The sequence below is a fragment of the Mustela lutreola genome, chromosome 3 (assembly GCF_030435805.1).
Source record: "Mustela lutreola isolate mMusLut2 chromosome 3, mMusLut2.pri, whole genome shotgun sequence".
Taxonomy (NCBI): Eukaryota; Metazoa; Chordata; class Mammalia; order Carnivora; family Mustelidae; genus Mustela; species Mustela lutreola.
In genome coordinates this window covers 203,297,115-203,314,931 of record NC_081292.1, presented here as the reverse complement: position 1 = coordinate 203,314,931, position 17,817 = coordinate 203,297,115, and the positions used below count along the sequence as shown (strand labels likewise).

The 17,817-nt window shown below is 37.7% G+C and overlaps 1 protein-coding gene across 1 annotated transcript in view; it reads right to left on the bottom strand.

The window, feature by feature from the left end:
- The window catches only part of DNAH7 (dynein axonemal heavy chain 7), a 263,533-nt gene that overhangs the window by 41,841 nt on the left and 203,875 nt on the right, over positions 1–17,817 (bottom strand). Inside the window, exons 50-54 of the mRNA XM_059168545.1 lie at positions 16,787–16,920; positions 15,565–15,900; positions 8,210–8,336; positions 6,710–6,904; positions 3,258–3,350 (exon numbers count right to left, since the gene is read on the bottom strand). Coding sequence (XP_059024528.1) covers positions 3,258–3,350; positions 6,710–6,904; positions 8,210–8,336; positions 15,565–15,900; positions 16,787–16,920 — 885 coding nt within the window. The remainder of the gene's footprint in view (positions 1–3,257; positions 3,351–6,709; positions 6,905–8,209; positions 8,337–15,564; positions 15,901–16,786; positions 16,921–17,817) is intronic.

The following is a 17,817-nucleotide window of genomic DNA, read 5'->3' as shown; positions in this document are numbered from 1 at the left end:
TTTCTTTTATCAATAAAGCACTATAAAATACTAAATTCTATACAAAAGTGTGAGCCCATCTCATTTTTACTTGTGGTGATTTACAGAGCATCTTTTATATTTTTACCAACTAGAGCACTGGTGAACCTGGGGTGTAGCTTCTTCCCACTGGGTGGAATTTGTTTTGAGGACAGAGCAGGGAAAGGGAGCAAAAAACCTGTGCTGCTAAATAATTGCTACTGAGAACTAGAGATGGAGGGACTGCTGACCCTGGTGGATAGAGAGAGTATCTCACGACTTAGAGATTGCCAAGAAATGAAAATCTACAGAGCAGAAGCCCAAACAGTGGCCTCTGAGAGCATCGCTCCTTTCTCCAGCACGCTAATGCCATGTTACTTCGGAAGACCATTCTTTTAAAAATATAGTAGCCCCTATATTCCTTTTAAATAAACACAGATTCCAAACCCCACAATTGCCCACTAGAACTCGGGGTGCCTAGGGATAGCAAGATTGACAAGTCTGAGATTGCCAGTAACAGAAGAGCATACTAAGAATTCTTTCTCTTGTAAGGATTCTAGGTGTGATCGCATAGCTAACAGTCATTAATTCCCCGGGTTAATTTGATTTATGCTCTAGTAGCAAACGTTTCCAGATCTCGGTGACTTAATGCAACAAAAAGTTTCCTTCTCTTCCCTGCAAAGTCCTGTGCATGTGCGGGCGACACTCGCTCGCTGGGCCGGCTCCGGTCCCGGCCTGCTGACGGCACTGAAATATCAAATGTGATTCCACGATGCTGATGGCAGGGGGAGTGCCCGGGAGAGTCTCAGGCTGGAGGTTTATTGTTCCTGCCCTGACACTTCTCACGTTTTATGGCCAGAGCCCTTCACCTCGTGTGCGCAAGGGAGGAACCTGGGAATGTCAGTGAATAGCATTAATGTCTACACTTACCCACCTACCCCAGGAAAACTCCAAAGGAGATATGGAAACACACAGGGCAAAGTTATAAAACGGGGGGCCAAAGTATTGGACAGAGTAGCTATGTAAAGTATAAAATTCTACGTTTCACCTAAGTTGATTTAAAAACAAAATACTGGGGTGCCTGGATGGCTCAGTTGGTTAAGGGTCTGTTTTCAGCTCAGGTCATGATCTCAGGGTCCTGGGATCAAGTCCCACATCAGGCTCGCTGCTCAGCGGGGAGTCGGCTTCCTGCTCTGCTTCTGCCTGTCGCCCTCCTCCTGCTGATGCATGTATGCACGCGCGCTCTCTCAACTACATAAAATCTTTAAGAGAAAGTTAGTAGAAATAAAAACTAAATAAAATGAAAAACATACAAACAAAACTGCCCCATCGTGACTATCTAATTCCTCATCTCCTTCAAATACACTCTAAAAAGAGAATGAACAGGGAAAGTAATATTTGATCTTTTAGCTCAGCGTATTTTCAGATTACAACGTCAACTTTTTTAACTGGGGAAAAGATATTTATAGATGAAGGCTGCAATAAACAACATAAAACGTGAACAGAAGCTTCTTTGTTTTTTTCAGATAATGAGTGGAGAAGTTGGTGGTACATGCAGAGCTGTCTTAGTGGAATTGTCTATAGAGCTTAGGAAACAAAGTAAAAGCCTTTGAAAATTTTAACAAAGGGTTTTATATGAGGAAGCTGTATTAGGCAAGAGTGTGAAATATTTCATATTCTTCCATATTTAATATTTGCAGGGAAAACTTCTGAGGATTAATACTAAAGTTTCAGTGGCAATTCGTTTTTGAAAGGGCTACCAAGGCAGAGAATGTTTCATTAGTTTAATTATGATTCCTAACCAATTGTGACTACTTCCAACACCTAAGAGCCGGGCAGTGTTATGATTGTCTTTCTTTCTTTCTTTTTAAGACTTTATTTATTTAATTGTCAGAGAGAGAGAGAGAGAGAGAGAGCGCGCACAAGCAAGGGGAGCGGCAGACAAAGGGAGAAGCAGGCCCCCCAGCTGAGCAAGGAGCCCGATGTGGGACTCGATCGCGGAGCTGAAGGCAGATGCTCAACCGATTAAGCCTCGCAAGCGTCCCAGCATTATGACTTTCATAGGCCCCAGGCACCTTGTACGTCCGTTTCCCCATGAAAAAATATCAAAAATTATATTTTGCCGTTGTTTTGGTATAATTACAAACTTAATACAGGCTGGATTACATTTTCCGTTTTTAAACAGAATTAAAACATTTTCTTTAACACCTAGAAGTATCATGGGCTTTAGGCACGATGCCTCATGGATACTTGGGCTCTGGCGAAGAACCCAGTGACCGGCCAGGCCAGAACTGCATGTGTTCGCTGAGTCGACCGCGGCTGACAGAGGAAACAGTGCCTCTGCCTCACCTGTCACTGACGCATGTAAAAACTTTAAAAAAATAAATTGCTTTCACCACCTAAGTTCTAGTTTTTTGTTGGTAGGATGGAATTACTGCCTTACATTCCCTAACAACTCCCAGTTGTGAACTGGTGGCTCAGTAGGTTAACCCTTTGTTAAGTTTTGATATCATTTTGTATTACTTTTACTTGAGTCGTAACAGAGGACAAATAGGATATTTTTTCGATTTTTTCTCAACATACCTAATATATACATTTTTTCAGAGTATATGGATATCTCTATGGATGTCTTTATACTTAGATGAATAGTTTGTTTGTTTGTTTTAATAGAGTAAATAATGCAGATGAGACCCTCCCTGAGCACTGAACTTTGCTGACATGACAGGTTAGCCGATGCATTGGTTATTCATCATTTAAAGAAATTAAAAGGAACAGTATTGATATTTTCCTTTGTAGTCAGCAGTGATGAATGTCTTAAAGATGATATTCTACTAGCTTTCCACAGGCCAACAAAGAGCTCCATATAAAGACAGCATTTGAAAAGGCAAAAATTCTTCTCTATCTGCTTGGTGCGAACACCAACACCGCTGACCAATGTCATCAAACGAATGAGGATAAGAATGAGATTATAGCATGTAAGAGAAGTGGATTGTAAGCAATTGGGGAAGCATAAATTAAAGGAAGAATCATAAAATACATCAAACTATAAAATACAGTCTCCTCTGTTATTAACTTAGTGTGGCTTTAATGATGTGCAAACTTCTTGAAAAATGACAGCATCGAAGGAAACGGGGTTAGCTCCCCCCACCCCCACCCCCGCCAAGGCTCCTCCCCCTCCCCTGTGAGTGTTACAGAAGCAAATGCAAGCTGGCGGGACTGGAAGGGCCTGCTGGGGACTGGAGTCACCGGGGCTTGCTTACCTTGTCTGGCCTCAAGCAACGAATGATAAGCATCCTTTGAAACTCATTTACTTTCTCTTCCCAATTTTCAGGAAAAACTTCATGATGTGGTTCCTAAAATTGCAATAGACATAATTCAATGTTATTTTAGAGATTCTTTCTTTTTTTTTGTTTTTAAGATTTTATTTATTTATTTGACGGACAGAGATTACAAGTAGGCAGAGAGGCAGGCAGAGAGAGAGGGGGAAGCAGGCTCCCGAGAGCCCAATGTGGGGCTCCATCCTAGGACCCTGAGATCATGACCTGAGCTGAAGGCAGAGGCTTTAACCCACTGAGCCACCCAGGTGTCCCTAGAGATTATTTCTAAAGAGAATAGTATTTTGACTTAGAAACTGATTTTTAGGGAAAGCATATCATGACTAAGTGAAATCACGAATACTAATGTAAATTTTATTAGGCTGGGGTAAAGTTATGAAATAAGGGATGAAAAGAAAATTTAAAGCACCACAAAGGAATCAAAATGAGGACATGAATTAAGCAGGTTAATGTCAATATGAATACTAATCATTAGACAAATGAATCCTGTTACTAAAAAATGTGCATACAGAGTTTTCCCATTATTTCTCCAAAGGCATTTTAAAACCTACCAACTACTGTCATCATCTATTTATAAAAATAAATATTTATTACAAAAGAAGAAAGGCATTATACTTAAGTTTATTGTGATATTTCCTGTTTGAACAATGTTTTGGTGTCTTTTTTAAAAATAAAGGTATATTTGAAACTATATATATAATAAAGAAGACAGAGAGAGTTATTAAAAATACACAAGAAGAAAGGCATTAAGATCCCAAGAGGAGTAAGTTCAAAAAAATCAAAGGGGGAGATATTTATAAAAATTTTAAAACTCTAGGGAAGGCTATGTGATATCTTATATTAGAAATCTTCATGCCTCAGCATAGTCAATAAAATTTCTATTTCAAATTAGAATGAAGTACTCACAAAAACACATCCATCCCTAGGAAATATGTTTTTATTACTAATAGAGATTCAAATGAGATTCAGTCCAAAATATTTGCATTTATGTACAGATACAATCTCACTGTTGTGTATAATACCAGTTGGTAAACAAATAAAAAATACTCTCTGCAAATCTTGCACTTTCTTTCTCTTTCCCACCTTCCCTAAAGAGAGCTCTTGCATATTACACCCAGGAAAGCTGAATGTTAAGAGAGTAGAAATAAAGGGGTAGAAAAAAGTAATTATGAATTGGCAAAATACTCGCCCTCGTGCTTAAAAAAAAAAAAAAAAAAAAAAAAAAAGTGACAGAAGGCAACAATTTCTGTGCGTGCCAGAAGGGACACTGTTTTGTGGCTTGTGTTGACTATCATAGTCTCCAATTCTCAAGATAGAGTCCCATGAAAAGTTGTTTAAGAGCTATTAGCTTTTCCCTCTGAAAGGGAGGTGGAAATTTTTTCTGTCCAAGTTTCTAGCTAGAGCACAAATTAAATTTACTTGAAACAGGTTAACAGGAGGAAAAAACCCTGAAGTCTTATTACATGTGCATAGAGGCCCAATAATAACAGAGACCTAAAGAAATGATCAAGGCAGGCAGTTTTTATCCTTTCTAGACAAAGAAACCATTGATCTGTGAAGAATCGACAGAAAAAAAAGAAAACTTAACTTTGGGAGTTTCAGTTAGTAAGGAATTCTAAATAGAATTTGGGCTGGGGTAGTAAATTAGTAGAAAGTAACAAGGGTTTTGTTTTGTTTAAATATTTTATTTATTATTTATTTGAGAGAGAGAGGGCACGAGAGGGGAAGGGTCAGAGGGAGAAGCAGACTCCCCGCTGAGTGGGGAGCTGATGCGGACTCGATCCTGGGAATCCAGGATCATGACCTGAACCGAAGGCAGTGGCTTAACCAGCCGAGCCACCCAGGACCCCCAAGGGTTGTGGATACAGCCTTCTGTGCTCTAAATTTCTGGTCTCCAGTGCTGGAGTTGTCTTTTTACCTGCTGATACAGGGAGGGTACCTTGCACCTGGGAGATTTATTTCCACTCTCCGGGGGAGGGAGGGTCCTCTTGCACAAACTGTCACTTAAGTAACGCTTATTTAAAATAATCCATATGCCAAAGTGGCACATTTGGGGTAGCCTGCCCTTGGCCCCTGAACCTTATGTCGACAGACAAGAATGTTTATTGACTTACATCCACATCCTAGCTTATATCTGCGTTTATATCCTGCGTTCAGAAAATCTAAACGAGAGCTCTTCTATAAAAAAAAAAAAATTTGTTTAAAGATTTATTTATTTCAGAGAGAGAGCGCAAGCAGGAGGACCAAAGAGAGAGGGAATCTTGCGTTGAGTGTGAAGCCCGATCCCATGACCCTAAGATCATGACCCGAACTGAAACCAAGAGTCAGACACTCAACTGCACCACCCAGGCACCCTGGTAAAATTTTTTTTTAAATGATTTTATTTTTCTCAGAGTCTACGGTCTCTCATGGTTTGTCTCCCCCTCCAATTTCCCCCAACTCACTTCTCCTCTCCATCTCCCCATGTCCTCCATGTTCTGAGAAACAAACTGAGGGATGTGGGAGGGGGCGGGGTACTAGGAGCGGGTGGGGGCTGTGGAGGACACGCTGCCCGGAGCACGGGGTGTGGTGCATAAACAATGCATTTTGGAACACTGAAAAAAAATAAAATGAAATTTCAAAAAAAGATTTTATTTTTAAGTAATCTCTACACCAAACATGGGGTTTGAACTTACAGCCCAGAGATCGAGTCCCATGTTCTACCGAGACAGCCAGGTACCCTCTTTTGTAAAATTTTTAATTTACCTGCTATTATGGTTGTAAAGTCTAAATTGTTAATAAATAAAAACCTGGCATGGAAATTCAAAAAGAATATAACTTTTTAAAGATTTTATTTATTTATTTGACAGACAGAGATCACAAGCAGGCACAGAGGCAGGCAGAGAGAGAGGCGTCCCTCGAAAAGAATATTTTAAGGGCTCTGCATCTCCATACACTTTAAGGATTTGAACACAAGTTCAGAAGAGAACTACCAATTTAGAAGGTGAGGATAAAATAAATCTAAACCTTGACTTCAAGATCTGAACAGTTGTTTAAAGCTTAATTAAAGGGGTGCCTGGGTGGCTCAGTAGGTTAAGCCTCTGCCTTCAGCTCAGGTCATGATCTCAGGGTCCTGGGATTGAGCCCCACATTGGGCTCTCTGCTCAGCAGGGAGCCTGCTTCCTCCTCTCCCTCTGCCTGCCTCTCTGCCTACTTGTGATCTCTCTCTCTCTCTCTCTCTGTGTCAAATAAATAAATAAAATCTTTAAAAGAAAATTACTTCCAAACTGTTTAAAGCTTAATTAAATATTGTTTTTATTCAAAGATAAAAATAAATTATTAAGCATTATTTTGTCCATTTAAAAACTTTGGAATAAGCCAAAGAGCTAAAAACATACCAAACTATCATATACTTTTTTCCATCCATCCTTTAAGTGCACAAATTCCCTACGAATATTTTTGAAGGACGGTAAATCATCCAGCCGACATATTTCATCCCATGATTTTTGAGGAAGCCACGTGCAGGGGTTGGCGTGAGGATTGTCCAATCCGATGCCACCAGTCAGCAGAAATCTCCACTCAGCTTTATTAATCTTTGGAAAACAAAGTAGCATGTAGAGTCAGAAATGAATTCATTTTATATATATATATATATATATATATATATTACATTTAAGCCATTTTAAAAGAACTATTGATTTTCAAGTTTTAGGTAATGTCTTTATGGAATTCTATAACTCCTGGTAGAGCCCCTGAGAACCTCCTCATATGAAACCATTTATCCATTACAACTGGCTTTCGAAATAGGTCTATTCTCGATAGCTACTTTTTGATAATTTTCCTCCAGAATTACTCATCTAAACAGAACAATTCTATTTGAGTAAATGTTTTCTAAAAATGTCTTTTTAGAGTCTTACAGGCTCTAAAAATGTCTTTTTATAGAGTCTTACAGGCTCTAAAAATTGGGAAGACAGAAGGCAGAGGGCAGGGAATCAGCAAACACAGGTGAAGGTGACTGGGAGATCCAGGCTTCTGGTATGAAATGAGTAATTCCCAGGAATAAACGCTACAGCACAGGGAATATAGTCGACGGTGCTGTAACAGCATTATGTGGTGGAGGATGGTACTTACACTTGGCAGTATAGAGTTGATGAATCACTATGTTGTACACCTGAAACTGCTGTGTGTCACTGTGTGTCAACTATACCCAATAAATATAAAGAGGAATAAGATAAAAATTGGGGGAAGACAGAAAGCATTCAGTCTGCCATATTTGCAATTATTCTCCGTAAAACATAATGAGGTATTGCTATGAAACTTGTGCAAGAAATGCAAGAATAAAGCCTTTATTCCTTCAGGATTCAACTGATACATCACCAAATCCAATGAATAAATCTTATACACCTAAGTAAATAAAATAGTAAATTTTGTCACTATTTTCAATACCTCTTTCATTCTTAAGGCATTTCTTATATTTTAAATGAATAGATTTGAAATAGAACAAAAATTTGTGAAAGGTATGGTTAAACCCAAATGGTTGGATTAAACTAGCTTGCACAAGTTCTTAAAAACATTGCCATTTACGTGATTACTTGGGGTAAATGTATCAACATAGTTAGTAAATTTATAAGCATACTTAAATGAGATTCTCATAGAGAGTAATTTATTTTCAATTAAAGCACACATAAATTTAAAAATGTCATAGTGCACTCTGCTTTATTTACTTTTTCACCTCTGAAATTCAGTCTAGCTGTGATGTCTTTCCTTAACTATAATTCTTGTTTAACTATTTGCAACCCCTTTTTATGTATGTATAAACATACACACACATACCCATACAAATTAGTAAATTAATGAATCAGTGTTAGTCTTTTTCTACAAATTATAACAGTACTGACCTCACGTTCATGTAGTAGCAGGTTAGCAGTTAGACAAAAGGAAAAGAGTAGCTTATCCTTTTCAAAGAGCGACCGGCAGACATTGACATACAGGGAGTAAGTAAAGTGATCCTTGAGAATCTGAAGCCTACAAGACAACAGAAGGACAAGTGAATAAATAAAAATGCATTATACCTTAAAAAAATGCTCTCAAGGAAACACAGTATAAATCATTTACATGTATATTACTCTAATAAGCTTTCTGGTCAATTACCTCCAAAACAATCAATGGTCGTCATTAACAGGATGTACCAATTTGAAAGCTACACAATGTAGAAACACTTCAGTAGAACTGCATTTTACTGTTGATTGATTTAAAAAAAAAAAAAAAAAACAACTTAGTCTTTCTTTTGGAAAAAAAGTCAATGCATAGTACATTGATCTAATACATTTAAAGATTTGTGGACTATTTTTAACTCTAAAGCATTTCTTGGGGTAAAATTTGATTTTTTTTATTCTGTAGATACTTCCAAAGTTCTATATTATATATTAAATTCACAGATTAAAATTGATAGCTTTTTAATTAAATTAACATTTCGTAGTATGTTACTCTGCTCATAAATCCATAAAAGCTGGAGAAATCACAAAACTTGATAAGCTACATTTTTATTTACCACATAGATGGAACATGGAAATATGACTAATCATATGTGCAACTAACAACTTCCTTGTAAGTGCTAACATGTGTTCTCTGTATTCATAGCAATTCTTTACATGAATATAACAGTTTAAGAATTTTCACTTAATTATCTCATAGGGGAAAATAAACCCATCTTTGAAAGAAAAATTTCAAAAATATTTTTTATTAAATAGGTTATAATAGTTATAATAGAAATAGACAGAATAAATAGTTGACTGAGAACCTTTGCAGAGAGCTAATGATTGACAATGGCCCAAACTAAGCAGATCAACTTACCTGAAGGGAAAATTAGTATAGTTTTTTGGTTAAACAAAATTTTATCAGTGTTTCTTAATGTGTCTAAAAAGAATAACCTACTAGTACCACCATATCTTGGCTATTTTCAGAATGACATCCTAGGCTACCAAGCATTTCAGCTCAATTTTTCTCCTGACTTGCCTGTTTCTTTAATTATTTTGTCCCTTGCCAGCATTCTCATAATGAATATTACAACAAATTGATGTATTTTATTTCTAGTTGAGAACTCTGAAAAAGGACTTGGTAGAGAGGGCTTTGAAACTAGTTGCTGAAATATAGTTGAATTCTCTGAAGATTTAAAATAATCATACAATTCCTGTCCCCATTTTTATGTTGATCATGGTCGTTTCACACTTGGTATTTAGTTTGTCTCATCTGTAACAGTACAATTAATACAGGGTAATGCAGATTTGGTCTTTCTAGAATAAAATAAAAATGTCTGCATTTTAAAACAAATTTCCTAAAAAAAAAAAATGTCCTCTTATGGATAGGAATATTGAAGGGGAAATTAAAAGGGTCACTCATATTAGAAATTCAAGTTCAGTCTCAGTGATAAAAATGCAGATTAAAATTCAATATTTTAATAATTGAATTATAGTGAAAAAGAGGATAGAATGACAATTTTCAATGTTGATGTGTGTTAGGGGGATATAAGATCATTTGCCTTCCTCCAATGGAGTTGTATATTTGAATAATCATTCAGGAGTCTGAAAGAGGTAAACACCTTTGTTCTAATTTTGGGATCCTAGCCTAAGAAATAATGAACAATGTGGATTACTTGAGAGTCTTAAAATATGAAAATCATGGCACATTCACAAAATGGTATATTGTGCAACTATTAAAAGTTATGTTTCGGGGCGCCCGGATGGCTCAGTTGTTAAGCCTCTGCCTTCAGCTCAGGTCATAATCCCAGGGTCCTGGGATGGAGCTCCGCTTCAGGTCACCTGCTTGGCGGGAAGCCTGCTTCTCCCTCTCCCACTCCCCCTGCTTGTGTTCTCTCTCTCACTGTGTCTCTCTCTCTCTCTCTCTGTCAAATAAATAAATAAAATCTTTTTTAAAAAAAAAAAAGTTATGTTTCAGAAGAGTACTTAGTAACACGGGAAAAATGATCTTGATAGAAGTGGAAGGAAAAGAAAAAAAACACTCAAAGTGTATGTATACACTTATATTGTTTACTGAGAGAGATTTCTCTTTGGTCCCTGTAAAAAAACTATATCCTCATTAGATTTTTGTTTCTGTACTTCAATGGAGGGTTGTTTTTGTTTTTTTTTGTTTTTTTTTTTTTTTTGCTATATTAAAAATTTGATAAAAACCAGATGATCCAAATTACTATAGCTATTTCACAGTATATAGCTATATGTCACAGTCATATATATACATATATATAACAGTCATAATGTATGTTTGGTGTAATAGTTAAGTAAGAATTATTATGAATAATAACCATCAGAAGGCAAGCAAAAATAAAATATGTTTTAGTTGCTGAGTAGAAAGAAATAAGAAATAATTTTACTAGTTGTTACAAGTTGATACCCTGAAACACCATCGATTTATCCTACCTACCCCCTTCCCTTGGTAACCAGCATTTTACTGTTTGTTGTTGTTTTTAGGTTTTACAGACATGAACTTTGTTTTGATTCCACATATAAGTGATATCCACAGTACTTCTCTCTGACTTATCTTGGTTAGCATGATGTGCCCAAGGTCAATGCATGTCACAAATGCAGAACATGTGCACGTAGAGCAATGAAAATGGACCCCTATTTCATACCACTCATAAAAATGGACTCAAAATGGGTCTAAGATGAAAACTGAAGACCTTATACCATAAAGCTCCTAGAAGAAAACGTAGGGAAGAAACCTATCAACATCGATTTCACCAGTGATTTTCTTGGACATGACACCAAAAGCACAAAACAAAAGCAAAAATCAACAAATGGGACTAATTCAAACCCAAAAGCTTCTGCATGTAGAAACAACTAAGAAAACAAAATAGCAACAAGAAATAAATCCATGCTTACACAGCCAATTCTTCTATGGCAAAGGAGGCAAAAATATTCAATGGGAGGAAAAGACAGTCTTTTCACAAATGACGTTGGAAAAATGAGAGCAGCATGTGGAAGAATGAAACTGGGCTATTTTCTGGTACCATATACAAAAATAAACTCAAAATGGATTAAATATCTAAATGTAAGACTTGAAACCATAAAACTCCTAGAAGAAAACAGGTGGTAGTTTCCCTTCATATTGGCTTTAGCAACATTTTCTAGATACGTCTCCTTGGGCAAGAGGGAAAAAAAGCAAAAAGAAACTATTGGGACTATACAAATAAAAAGCTTTTGCACAGTGAAGAAAACCATCGACAAAACAAAAAGGCAACTACTGAATGGGAGAAGATATTCACAAATGATATATCTGAGAAGGGATTAATATCCAAAATATATAAACAACTTATAAAACTCAAAACCAAAACCCTAAATATTCTGATTAAAAATAGGCAGAGGATCTGAGTGACATTTTTCCAAAGACATACAGAGTCAAACAGACACATGAAAATATGCACAACATCACTAATCACCCAGGAAATGCAAATCAAAACCACAACGAGGTACCAGCTGACACCTCTCAGAATCACTAGAATCAAAAGGACAAGAAGTGTTGGCGAGGATGTGGACAAAAGGAACCCTTGTGCACTGTTGGTGGGAATTTAAATTGGTACAGCCACTATGGAAAACAGTATGGAGGTTCCTCAAAAAACTTTAAAACAAAAATACCATATGATTCAGTAATTTCACTATTGGGTATTTACCCAGAAAATGAAAACACTAATTTGGAAAGATACATGCACCCTTATATTTATCGCTGCATTACTTACCACGGCCAAGGTACAGTAGCCACCCAGGTGCCTGTCAGTAGATGAATGGATAAAGAAAATGTATATAAATGTACATAAATACACAATGGAATATTCCTCAGTCACAGAAAAGAATGAGATTTGCCATTTGTGACAACATGGATGATCTAGAGAATAGAATCCTAAGTGACATAGGTCGGACAAAGACAAATACCCTATTATTTCACTCCTATGTGGAATCTAAAAAACAAAACAAACAAACAAAAAGCAGAAACAGACCCATAAGTACAGAGAACTGATGGTTGCCAGGGAGGAGTGTGTTGAGGGGCTGGGCACAGTGAGTGAAGCGGGGTGGGAGGTGCTGGCCTCCAGTTACCGAATGAAGTCACGAGAATAAAAGGTACAGCATAGGGACTAAGTCAATGACATTGCAATAGTGTTGTATGGTGACAGGCAGGAGCTACCCTTGTGGGGAGCAAAGCATAACATATGGTCTTGTCCAGTCACTATGCTGTGCACTTGAAACTAAAAGAATATTGTGTGTCAACTGTACTTCAAAATAAGCAACACACACACACACACACGCCCCACATACACACAACACAGAAACAACAACAACAAAAAAACCCAAAGGAAACAACAAAAAAATGAAAGGGCAGCCATGGGAGAAATTTTTTGCAGACCAAATATTAAATAGGTAATATCCAAAATATACAAGGAACTAACAACTGAATAACAAAAAAATCTGATTAAAAAATGGGCCGAAGACCTAAACAGACATTTTTCTAAAGAGGACATTAAAATAGGGTGCCTAGGTAGCTCAATTGGTTGAACGGCTGCCTTCAGCTCAGGTCATGATCTCAGGGTCTCGGGATCGAGTCCTGCATTGGGCTCTCTGCTCAGTGGAGAGTCTGCTTCTCCCTCTCTCTCTGCCTGTTGCTCTGCCTCCTTGTGCTATCTCTCTGTCACATAAATAAATAAAATCTTTAAATTAAAAGAAAGAGGACATCAAAATAGGCAATAGGGCTCATGAGAAGATGCTCAGCATCACTAATTTTCAGGGAAATGCAGATCGAAACATGATGAGCGATTACCTCACACCTGATAGAACTGCCGCCATTAGGAAAACAAGAGATCACAGGTGCTGGCCAGGATGGGGTGCAGCGGAACCTCCTCCACAAACCATGTGTGTTTTTCCTGTGGCTAAAGCCAGTTTGCTAGCGCAGATGGTCACTTCAGTTAGCAGATAAATTTGGGCTGAGATTTCTACCTTCATGATCTGTTAGTGGATTTCCTGTGATACGCAACACATTCTGGTTTAATGTTTACTGAATAACCGACCTGTTTTCTTTCTCTACTACCTTCGTGGAGAAAACTGGGTTGAGAAAATATTTTGCTTCGGTACTTTCCCGACAACATACTAGCACAGTGGCAGCGAATAAACCGCGGCCCATACAAAAGAACATGAAGTCGCGAATGCAATGCTGAGCATAAGCATCCAGACACCCCGGAGCACAGACTGGTTCCATTCACACGATGTTCTAGAACAGGACAAGCTAATCCACGGTGTTGGAAGTCAGGACAGTCTTCAGCTTGGTGGAAGCGGCTGGGTTAGTCTCTAGAAGGGGACACAAAGTGGGGTTTCTGGGCTGTCGATAACGTTCTGGGTCTTGATCTGGGCCCTAATTACACAGGTGTCTTCAATGATGAAAGTTCATTGAGCAATACTCTGATTTCTGCATGCTTCTGGGTGTAGACTGATAATTTCATTGAAAGTTTTCAAATATGCTTTTCCTATTTACTCTTTGGTTGGTTCCAGAATTACACTTTCAGGACCACTGGAGTCATGGATAAGATTTGCATTGTATGAAAATGAAAGGATCTTAAGTAGAGAAGACATATTTTGTTTTCTAGATTCCATCCAAATCTCACATCTGGGTAAAAGGATTTAATTTTCTAGAAATCATAAAGGACTATGGTCACAGTTAGGAAGAAACATGTCATATGCGTGGGTGAGTTCTAATTTGGTGAAACAAGATATAGTAAAGGAATGAATAATTAGTTGTAGAGCATAAAATTGTTCTAATTTTTAACTCTTGTACACAAAGCGTGTCTCTAAATGACAGAGAAAATTAGTTTTCTTCCCTAGACTCCAGCAAATACCTTAATTTAAAAGTAGTTAAAATGATATTTTGGTGACTTGTTTTTAACAAGGAACAGAAAAACAACTGCAGTGAAAAACAAAACACTGTTTACAGTTGTGGTGCCATGTGATGAGCACTGTGGTAAGTTCTGGGAATATTAAACAAACAAACAAACCCTCCCAAACCCTTGTCTCCAGGAACTCAGAACCTCGTGTAAAAACCAGACATGCTTGTTCAATTAACTAACAAAATGCAAGTGGTTGGGAGCTTTTCTAAGCAAGGTCACTTAAAATGTTGTTTTCTATATTTTAGTAATCCTTCCTACCCTTGAAAATTCCAGATAGCAGAAGAAATAGAGAAAGAATCGGCACATTTTCAAGTATCATAATAAAAAAATTTCTTCTTGAAAGTGGCCACCCCCTTCTCTTCCTCACGGGCAGACAGCTGAGAGACTGTTCGCTAAGCCCAGTGTCAGTCTTCACACCTTCACTGATCTCATATTTAAGGTTGTAAAATAATAGTACTAGCAAGAAATTGCTCACTCTAAGAATATTCAAATTTTAGCAGAGTTCTACTGGAGTAAATGAGAGCAATTCAATTCAGATTTTCAGGAGATGCTCATTTGGAATTTCTATGAAGTAATTCTGCACTGCGAGTGACCAGTATTAAATTGGATTTCCTTTGTGGGTATGAACAGTCAAGAAACTGAAGTATCCAGCTTCATACTGATCAGTAAGTTTAGAGAGGGCCATAGTCGCAATGAACTATTTTCTTTGTTCAGGAAGTAATTTCAGGTTAGATCCTATTCAACATAGGTTTCAATACCAAACTAAAATTCACCTCACTGATAATAAAATGAAATTTTATTCTCTTATACACTCACTGTCAAGGTCTTAGTTCCTTTATTACAATAGCCAAGTATAAAATAAGGTATTTTATGTAAGTAAGAATAACACAAATAATCACAACAAGGTATTTTAAAAAAAAACCTTGTTACTTGACAAAGTATGACTATGTATAAATCAGAATGTACATCTGCAACTTTTGGAACGCTGGTTTACAGAGGGTAAGAGTCCTGTCTTTCCATGCCTCCAATCACAAATACATTTTGCAAATGATCAACAGAGATAAATGTTTCCTCCTTTTAGAATTACATTATAATCCTATCTCCCAGTAAACGATTTCCTGGCAGGCTGAATTTGGTCACATCTATTCCATTTCTCATCCTCCAATTTATTTCTAGAGCAATGATTAATCCAGCTCGTGTTAGCAGAGAGGGCACACCCACACCATTCTGTAACCACAGCAAGAGCCACCAATTAACTGTTAAATTTTCATGCATCGGTCAGTATTCCTACTAATCGGTATTTCTTTTACGTACCTTTTTGCTAAAATTTCAGACTTCTCTGAATTTTCAATAGACAGGATGTAAAGGTTAATAAACCAGGTCAGTGAGTATTGGTACATGGGCTCGATGTTAGCTAGGTCCGCGATGGAGAAGAACAGGATGGCGGAATGGATGGCGATGGGCCGGTAGCCCAGCCGCGTGCGGTCGATCTTCTTCTCCGTCTCCTCGGCTACTTCCTGCTTTTGAGAAATCTCATTAGCCAAAGCCTTGGAGGAAGATAATATCTTAATAGCGGTTTCATCTTCTAATATATTGCCTTCCGAAGATGAAAGAACTTCTAAAATCTTGTCTTCTATTTCTTTTAACTGCCTGGAATAAAACACAATTTTCTCAGAAGAAAAAGAAGTCATTTAAATTCACTTCGCGCCCACATTCTTGTCTAGAAAACAAAGAGCTTGGAACCTAAACTTTGTGGTTCGTGCTTCGCTTTGTGACAAACACCCGTAACGGTGATGTTGTATAATTAATTTCTTATCTTGCCAAATGTCAAAAAGACAGGACTCTCTGCTCCACTTCTCTTCCCGACGATCATTTACGTGGTGACGGGAGTTAGAGGTATGAGCCGATCTGCTCTGCCATCAAGTATCTCAGCCTCGAGTGAACTGAAAGTATCGCTCCATTTATTTCCCAAGATTTTTCATGACTTCTAGAGCTTCACCCTTTGTACCTGTGCTAGAGACAGTGTGAGCGGACAGTGGGGTCCTGTGGGCTCGTTCAGAGAGAGAACGTCAGCTACATGATGGATACCAAAACTTTTGTGCTGAAACTCTGTTGAATACTTGAAAATTCATTGCCTTGACTTGTGTGGGGAAGGCCTTCCAGTTCTTCTAGTGCCCGAGAACTTGTATGTAAACATATACTCTTATGCAGGTTTCTAAATTAACATAGAGACATTGTAATGCCTTCTCTTTTCCTCTTAATTCTCCCCATTCAATGCACCTACTACATCTAACAAAACACAGCTTTAAAATGTACCGTAATCCATTCTAAGGGATCTTGAAACAAGAACCATGTTTTTTAGAGAGAGCACGTGCACGTGAGTGGGACAGGGGGCGGGGGGGGAGAAGAGAGACTCTGAAGCTGACTCCGTGCTCAGGTCAACCTGAGATCATGACCTGAGCCAAAATCCAGAGTCCAGCACTTAACTGAGACACACAGGCGCCCCAATAATTCTGTGTTTTATAAGATTTGATACCTTTTGTTTTCAGCTCCTTGTAGTATCAAGGCTTGCTTTTCTTCTTCAAGGTCTGGCCTCTCTCGGGCCACCACAATTCCCAGCAGCTGATCTTGCATTCCCTCCGATGTGATCATGAAGTTGAGTAATGTTACCTGTAAATGGAAAAATAAACAAGAATTGCACCATCGTTTCTATCGAGAAAGCCTCTACTTTTAAAAGTTTTAACCTTAAAATAGACTCTATTTACTATAGTAGTATATGTGAAAAGTGGCAATTTGTAGAGATTATGATTAAAGATATAGGCAAGTTTGGCTGCTGGATTAAAAACCCACCAAAGTTTCTCACAGGCATAAATGTATATTTCAAAGGGTTTTGTTGGGTGATCAGTTTATTCCTATTACAAACTGATCCAATTTCTGACAACTGTTTAATCCCCAAATCCATTAGAATCAGGTTGGAAGCTATCTTCCGTACTGGCTGGATGGGCTAATTTATGTTATGGATCCCGGTGGTGACCAAAAGTAAAGGAAACCTTAACAAGTGAGACAGGAGGAAAAAGAACACTGTTATTACTCCTCATGAGCATATACAATATTTATAATGTGATCATCATATTACATGGTTTAAAATGTATGATATTTAATGTAATATTACAATATGGCCCATTAGATAATCACATTACAGTATGAACAGCCATTATTGTGAACTAGGAAATATACATTTATTGGTATCCATTGAGGTGAAATCTATCAACGCTTACTTTATACTCCTACTATGTAATGGCTCTTACAGGCTCTGTTTCCTACATCTTAAAATTCTTCCTCCCCTGGTTGTTTCCCGTAAGTGGGAAAGTTGGCATGCTGAGGTCTTTCACATAGCAAATAAACGAATAATTCATTCTGTTTCTCCCACAAACCCTTCAGCTATGGAATGATACTCTCTTTGCACCGTCACAATGGTACTGTTGAAAATTTATGTATTTATATATGCTTTCTGCCTCCCCCTCCCTCCGTTCTTCAGTGACAATCCACTCTCGCCCCAGCCTCCAT